Source organism: Salvia splendens, chromosome 9 (assembly GCF_004379255.2).
Source record: "Salvia splendens isolate huo1 chromosome 9, SspV2, whole genome shotgun sequence".
In the NCBI taxonomy this organism is placed as follows: Eukaryota; Viridiplantae; Streptophyta; class Magnoliopsida; order Lamiales; family Lamiaceae; genus Salvia; species Salvia splendens.
In genome coordinates this window covers 21,643,284-21,651,915 of record NC_056040.1, presented here as the reverse complement: position 1 = coordinate 21,651,915, position 8,632 = coordinate 21,643,284, and the positions used below count along the sequence as shown (strand labels likewise).

The window sequence follows — 8,632 nt, the reverse complement described above, 5'->3', positions numbered from 1 at the left end:
AGTGCTGATGATGTGGCAGTGGCTAGGCTATGGCTGGGCTATTGCTGGGCTATTACTATTGTGGAGGACCTTAATCACTTTTACTACTCCATATAATAGTAGTAGTACGATGATGACATGAGTCCCATTTCTTTATTAATATTATAATCAAGAACTTTTGCTTAATTGCGTAATTTTTAGTACTGCAGTATTTAATAGCTGTAAAAGTAATAGGAGTACTACTAACTTTTTTCCTTGTTCACCATTCTTTATCCGTTGCTAGAAACAAAACGAATCCCATTTTTATTTGTGTGGGCATTTCCCTTTTTTTTGTGGTAAGACTTGAGAGGGAGAGAAAAAGAGACAAGGAGAATAACAGATTTATGGATGAATACGGAAATAAATGGGTTCTGTGGTCTCAAAATAAAGAGATTTCTTTGTCAATTAGCACAAGACTTTTGGGTAGTAGAAAATGTAAGATCCTTGCTGTTTTTGTGATGCTAATTTCAGTGTAAATTCCCATTCCCTTTTCTGTATACCATTTTCAGCTAATTCGTATCTGCTTATTATGTTCTTGGTGGAATAATATTATCACACACTAACATTCTCTTATCTATGATTTTTTCTTGGACCATGTCGATAATTATCAAGATCCTTTCCTAGGTAGAGAGAGTTTTTATAGATAGGGAGGTAGTAGCTTCTTCTCTTGCTTTAATGAGTATTTGCATAAGTACTTTTAATTTCTAGGGTTTGTAGAGTGGGATATGTGTGCTTACACTAATCACTCTCTCGAATTCCTGTATAAATATTGGTAGAATTTTTATCTCTATTTCAAGAGTGTTTGCTGCATAACTAATTAATTTATTAATAGAAACAATGGTGAGGGGGAAGGTGCAAATGAAACGAATTGAGAATGCATCAAGCAGGCAGGTGACCTTCTCAAAGCGTCGAAATGGGCTGTTGAAGAAGGCGTATGAGCTCTCTGTTCTCTGCGACGCCGATGTTGCTTTGATCATCTTCTCTTCTAAAGGAAGGCTCTATGAATTCTCCAGCTCCAAGTATGTTCTATTCACCTTTTTTTTCATTTTTTCAATATTTTTTTTCACTTAGTCGGTGATGCACTATGCTATTGTCCTTGATGATGTCAAACATTATTTAGAAGAAAAAAAAAGTGTACGAATTGCTTAATTCTTGTTGCAATAAATTTTTATCCCAGGGTTTTGTTATGTCAGAGGGGGGCCTGTTTGGCTGTGTTATGAATCGATCCATCATTTGATTTATTCAAGAATTCTGATTTCACTTTAGGTCTTTGACGATAAATAGTTATTGAGAATATAATTTTTGGTAGAATATGAACCATAGTAGTATAAAAAATGATTATTAAGATATGCTTGATAAGAATCATGAAATTAGAAAAAAATTACTTCAATGAAATAGGGAATAACAATACCAAAAGAGACTTTTAAAACAAAATTGACAGTATGGGTGAGAACCCTAATACCTTTGTTGCCCTCGATGCATGTTTGTGTATCTCACACTGTACATGTATATATATTCTGATCCACAAAAAGTAGATTTACATTAGCCAGTAGGATATGAAAACTTGGATTTCTCTTGAACCAAATCACTTATACATATGTATATGTGTCTCTCACTAAATGTTATGCTACATATCTTATTTAAAAATCATTTTTAGAACATTTTTCACTTAATTCATATTTAGTGTTGATTGTTTTTAAGTAATTTATAAAATAAACGATGTCAATAACAATTTTCGAGGCATTAGAATATAAAAAATATGTATAAAACAAAATGATAATGCTAATGTAGATTAAATTAGAGCGGTGCTCATAGATGATGCTTAGATAATATTTGTAGAATAAAATTTCTTTGTATGGATGACCATATTTTGCATTCATATATATATGCATTACGTACTACTTCTCCCCAATCTACTTGTGTTTGATATGCTAGCTCCTTTAAATTAATGTTTCCTAGTCTTCTTCAAGAAGTATTGTGACGAGTTGGTTATAAAAAATGTGTATATGTCAACCGAAAAAAGTTATATACTTGTAATTTTGAGAAGAAAAGAAAGAATTTCATGCATGCTTAGCATTTAATTATTTGTTTTGGTTTCCCTATATGAAATACAACAATATATGTCTCTTTCTACCCATATACTGGCTTTATTGAGGAAATTATTATGGATTTCGTGAAGTCTTCATCTTAAACTAAGAAGTGAACAACAGTACAGTTATTTTTATATTTTTGAAGCCACCCACAATTAATATTTGTTTGTTGATGGTCATTGATTGCTGCTTTTTAATAGATGTTAACGCATGTATTCATTGTTAGATAATTAGTAATAACATAATAAATGCAATAGGTTTTCAAATAACTTTCAGCATCTTAGATTTATTTGAAGAGTGAGATTAAGGTTTTAGCCGAGACTTTATGGTTTGTGTGTGTGTGTAATGGACGTGTTTGTAGTTGGTGGAATGAATATTGTAAAGATATTACAATTTGAGAGAAGTAATAGTATATTTAGCTAGGAATTTCAAGACAAATAAATTTGTTGCACGGTGATTAAAAACACAACTAAGCAGCTTCTGGTATATCTTTCATTTATTTAATTTAACTTTTAAAAATTGTATGTGTGTAATACTCTGAATCGGTATATAGCTACTCATATTCATGCATTATTCAGCATGCAGAAATCAATTGAGAAATATTTGGAAGTTACAAAAGATCGTATTTCAGGCGTGGAATTGGAACAGAACATGCAGGTTTGGCCTCACTTCCCCCAAAACAATATTGAAATTAATTACTTAAGGTCTGACTTTAGATATCACAACTTGTATTTATGCTGCATTCTAACTTAACTACTAATTTTGTAAGCAATATTACGTCCATGTTAGATCTAATTCGTCCCCTGAAAATTATACTCCCTCCGTCCCATAAAAATATGTCATATTTCCATTTTCGCCTGTCCCATAGAAATAGTCCATATCCATTTATGAAAACTTTTTTCTTCTTCTTTTTCCTTTATCATTTATGGGCCTCACAATCCACTACACAATTTTAACTACTTTTTCTCCATTTTCTCTTACTTTACCAATTATACATTAAAATCTGTGCCGATCTCAAATGGCCTATTTCTATAGGACGGGGGGAGTACTATAATTTGGAGTATGTTTTTTAAAGAGTGTGTAGTGTGTGTGTCTGTTGTGTAGTGTTTAAAATAAGTTTTGTTTTTAATTATTAAAAAATTCAAAATTTTACTTAGATTATAAAATTTAAAAATTATACTATAATTGAGAGGCTATTGAATTGCAAATGGTAATATAGTATTATAAATGTAGTGCTTCCTCCTATTCCCATTAAGTGTCCACTTTTTTTTCGGCATTGGTTTTAAGTGGATTGAAAATATTAGTGAAATATTTATCCCACCTTTGTATTATTGTTTATAATGAAATGCGAATGAAATGAGTTAGTGGAATGTAAAACCTACTTACCATTTATAATAAAAGTGAAATTGAACTCTTAATGGGGGATAAATGGAAACGACAGAAATGGACCCTTAGTGAAGGACAGATGGAGTATAATTTTATTAAAATCTAAAATAAGTAGATATAAGAATGAAATGGAATGATCATTTGAATTCTAAGAAGGGCATTCGTATATCGAAATTTCTAATTAAGAATGTAAAGTTAGGAGTCTAGTACGCGCGCTATAATAACTAATGTAATACTATAATTCGATTTTAAACGTCAATAATTTAACCATCCTCAACTTAATCATGCAGGTGAATAATTGAACATTAACTAAATCCTATGTATAGCAGTGACTGGTCATATAAATTTGAATTATGATTTTCCAGATACTTGTTTAAGGTGTAACTTAATAAATGAACTAATAATAATTTTGTAGCTTTTAAGGATCTTAGTGAAAGTAATATTGTAAATGTGATAGGATTACTCTTAATTATAATATACAATGATACAACTACAAGCCAAAAAATTTATTGTGATTTAGGTAGATCAAATGCACTGACCAATACATATTAGGATCTTGTGGAAATATAAAAGTAACTTTTACTTTAATAAATGCACAACAATAATTGATACAGTACATTCCATGAATCATATTGATAGTTGTCAATTACCACAGCCACAAAGTTTCTCATGAATTGGTCCATTTTGCCTATAGTATAGGAACAAAACTACTTAGTTGTGAATTAAGACTAAGGAGTGAGTGTTTGGCTAAGCTTATTTTAAGTTTTTCCAGTTTATTTGATGGTTCAGTTAATTTTATAAGCTAGGATTCCATATCTGAAGAGCTTCTAAGTTGCCAAAATTGTATTGTGAATTAGAAAGATAATTATATTTTGTGGGAAAGAGAAAATTGAACTTGAAAATAACAAACCATTATGGAGTACCTTTCATACATAAAAATTTGTCGTTTATAAGATTATGACAATATAAGTTGAGATAGATAAACCTATTTATTTGAGACCTTATACCCTGTAGGAGCTTATTTTTACCTTATACTCCTAAGTTTCTTTTGGGGTTTATTTGGCCAAATATTTTTCAATAGTTTTTATAAGTATCTTATGAGTTCAGCCAGAAGTGGGACAAAATTTCACTTCAAGCCCAAAATATGATGTAGTATTTGCTCTCTTTTTTATCTTTACATTGGCCAATTGAATATCTTGATATATTGACTCAATTAATGTGAGCTTTCTTTTATTAAAAAAAAAACCATTGTTTTCTGGCTTGATCTTACCGCAGCGCTTAAAGCACGAAGCAGCATTCATGTCGAAGAAGATAGAGCTACTCGAGAATTCCCAACAGTAGCTTCTCTTCTTTAGAAAGATAAAAATAATTTCGGCTAATCCATTGTGTCTAACTGTGTGGTTTTGACACCAGGAATCTTTTAGGGCATAATCTTGGGTCGTGCTCCATGGATGAACTTGAACAAATCGAGAACCGGCTCGAAAGAAGCATTAATAGCATAAGGGCCAGAAAGGTAGAGAGACATCTCTACTATATGTGTGTGTTATGTTCAATATTTTTGTGATATGTTCATAGGGAGTATTTTTTAACTATATATATATATATATTCCATGCAGGTTCAGTTATACAATGAGGAAACAGAAAAGTTGTTATCAAAGGTGTGATTACTCTTGCCTGTATTTTTCTACTCTTGCTTCTCATAATCTCATGGATGATCAATTTATACTTCATCATTCCTGTATTGATTTCAGGAAAAGTTTTTATTAGATGAGAACCAAAAGCTCAGGCAAAAGGTAACTAAAATGTGTTTATTCATCTGCATTTTTTAACTTTTGTTTTTTGAAGTTGCATCACCTTGATATATTATTATTACAGTTAGACATTTGTCTTCAAGTCAAAGTTAGTATATATAGATCATCATAATATTTGAGTCATTAAATTATCCCAGATATAGGATAAAAACAAGACTAATTAAATGATTGTGTGCAGATTGGATTGAAGCAAAATCAGGCATCAGAAATGAATAGAGAAATTGGGAGTTACAGTAGAAGCATAGAGAGGTCGGAGGCGGTGACGACTGAATTGTTTATTGGCCTACCAACTCCCTGCTCTTGATACAATTAATCTCTACCCACTTACATTTTAATTACCTCTCCTTATAACAAATAAATCTAATTAATAATTAGTCATATATTAGCTCCCTCATGTACTAGGGCTAACTCAAACTCCTTTTACATTGCTGTTCTTACCTTTCTAAATTAAAGAAAAAAGGACCAAGAAAATGGGTAAATTTTATTTTGCATTGTAGAGTTACGTTTGAAACTTCAACAGCTTAATTTAATTAGTAAGGTAATTAAATTGTTGTGACTGTTTCTTCAGTTTTCCTTATGGATGTGATGTTATGCGACTGCAATACATTATTTACTATCTTTGTCTATGAAAAAGCTTATATTTATCTATATTGATACATTCACCAAAAAGTATGAAATACTTTCTACGTCTTTGGAAAAATAGACAAACTTGTAAATGGCTCGAATTTTAAATTTAGTCTAATTTTAAAGGACGATCCAAAATGGTAAAATTAGTTTATTTTTTGAAGGAGTGTGGGGTATTGGTTAAGCACTTAAGCCTGAAATATAGAAAATGGGAAAAGACAACAAGAAGATTAGAGCATCTGCAACGGTGGACGGACGGCGTCCGTCCGTCCGTGCCGCTGGCACGGTGCTGCTCGCTGCATCGAGCACGTCCGTGCCAGCGAGCAGGTGACGTGGCGGCACGCGATTGGGCAACGGCATAGCCTTTGCCTTTGAATTTATTTATTTATTTTTAATTAAAAATCAATAAAAAAAATATTTTTTCCACTTCCCAAAAAAAATATATCTGTTTTTAACCGATTTCTACCATTTTTTTATTTTTTTTATTTTTTTCCCCAAAAATACACATTTTCATCTATAAATACCCCCACTTTCACAACAAAAAATTCACACCACAGTACACAATTCTCATCAACATTCTCTCATTTCCATTCTCATCTTCATTCTCTCATATCCATTATCATCTTCATTCTCTCATCTTCCATTCTCAACAATGTCCGGCCAAGGCGATAACCCCCCGGGATCCCACGGTTGAAACCCCGAATGGTTCGGTTCACAACTGTTTCCTAGTCCGGAAACGGAATATTCAACCACTCCTCAAACCCAAAGTTCGGGAGTTCCGGGTGGCTATCGGCCATACCCAATCGACGACCAAGATGCCCCCGAAGGGCGATACGGGTGGACACCCGAGCCTAGGTCGACCGCCCCCTCCCAAACTCCGACTCCTCCTACTCGCGGTGTCCGCACACCGTACACTCCAGCGGAGATGGATAAATTGTTCACGGCATACTTGGAAATCTCCGAAGATCCTGTGCTTGGCACGAACCAATCCGACGATCACTTTTGGTGGCGCATCGCTCGCCGGTACAATGAAAACCGGCCGCCGGGAACAGTCGAGCGCAACGAGAGTATGGTGCGCAACGCCATGTACCGAGCCAACGAAGAAATTGGCAAGTTCAATGGCTATTTCCTCCAGGAAGAGCGGTCGGCGGGGAGCGGCCGGAGCGAGGTCGACATCATCACTGCCGCGATGAGCACCTACCAATCCATGAACTACAAGCCGTTCAAGTACCTCAACGTTTGGCAGGAGACGCGGACGCACCCGAAGTATAGGGGAGCCATAACATCCTCATCTAGCGGCTCCTCCAAACGGTCAAGGTCGGTATCCCTATCCGACGCCGGCTCCGAAGAAGTGGCTAGCCAACTCGCCGGAGCTAACTTGGGTAGCCCCGACGCCGGCCCGAGCGGTTCCCAATGCCGACCGCAAGGAAGGAAGAAGGCGGCGACCAACCGCCGTCGAGCCGCGGCTGCAACCGCCGATGCTTCCGTTCCCGTTCCATATGCGCCACCTCCCACCAACTCATTGTGGACCCTTTTGGCCCAACTCAATATGGCCGATAGGTCCACTATGACCCCCTCGCAACTTCGATCGCACGAGGCCATGATATTGGGCCTCCAAAAATAATTGGGGGTAGTGCCGCCGGATGAGTAGTCTTCCATGGGGTATTTTTAGCTTTTAATTATGTAATTTTTAATTTTTAGGAGTTTAATTATGTAATTTTTAATTTTTAGTTTTTTAATTATGTAATTTTAAATTTTTAGGATTTTAATTATGTATTTTTTATTTTATTTGTAATTTGTAATATTTATTGTGGTTTTTTAATGAATTTTAATATTATGGAAATGTTTTTATTTAATTGAATTTTAAATTGAATTGTGCTCGTCCTTGCGGAAGAGCACAACAGTGGGTGTTGTGCTCTTGCCTAAGAGCAGACCTGAATAGTGGCGCCAGACCCACAGCCGTGCTCGTTGGCAAGAGCACAGTTGTGGGTGCTCTTAGTTTGGAAAACTTCAATGTCTCCAAAAAGCTAAGCGTTCATTGTGTGGAATAACATGTATTTGGAGTGGGCTTAAGCTGAATGTGGTTACCCAAAAAATCAAATTATGTGGTCACATTTAATTCTCATCATTACTTACCCTACAATATACAAAGTCAAAAAAATGTCACTTGCGTAAATACACACGGGACATGCAATCCATTCCCCATAGGCATAAATAAAATCAAAGTCCCAAATTCCAAAAGTATTTCAAAATAAATTTGGGGTTCCTAGTCCAAAGTATTAAAACAATTAAAATGCAACAGTGGTCCCTGAGAAGTGACTTATGTTAGGTGCAATCAGACAAACGCCCCAAACCAGGAAGCAAGGGACATATGATATAACATACATTAGCATAGCTTTCCACACACTGATTTTAATTAAAAGACACCCCTCGTTATATGTAGCTTTGACCTAACATATATGCTTAAAACTTTTTAGTTTCTGATAATCAAGTACTTCGTTTTTGAATCTCTGAATCCACGAACCATTTTGGCTCAGCACGGCCGGGTTTTAAGAAATTGTTTGACTGAAAAATAAGTGAGTAGAATTTGGGATCCATTTAAAGAGAAGTTCTATTAGTTTTATATTGGATTGTGAGTGTAAAAAGTTGGTAGAATGTGAGGTCTGCATACTGATGAAATAAAGTAACGGTTCTATAAATCAT

The 8,632-nt window shown here is 34.7% G+C and overlaps 1 protein-coding gene across 4 annotated transcripts; it reads left to right on the top strand.

The window, feature by feature from the left end:
• The first annotated feature begins 300 nt into the window (after positions 1-300).
• LOC121748420 (MADS-box protein SOC1-like) lies at positions 301-5,866 on the top strand. Of its 4 annotated transcripts, none has more exons than XM_042142771.1 (8): positions 301-453; positions 851-1,037; positions 2,687-2,765; positions 4,770-4,831; positions 4,908-5,007; positions 5,111-5,152; positions 5,246-5,287; positions 5,484-5,866. In XM_042142771.1, exons 2-8 carry the CDS (start codon positions 856-858, stop codon positions 5,607-5,609), a joined length of 633 nt encoding a protein of 210 aa, XP_041998705.1. In that variant the 5' UTR covers positions 301-453; positions 851-855; the 3' UTR covers positions 5,610-5,866. The 4 variants fall into 4 exon arrangements, with proteins under 4 accessions (XP_041998705.1, XP_041998708.1, XP_041998704.1 ...); XM_042142774.1 differs by having other exon boundaries at positions 329-490; XM_042142770.1 differs by lacking the exon at positions 301-453 and adding an exon at positions 497-669.
• The last annotated feature ends 2,766 nt before the right edge of the window (positions 5,867-8,632 follow it).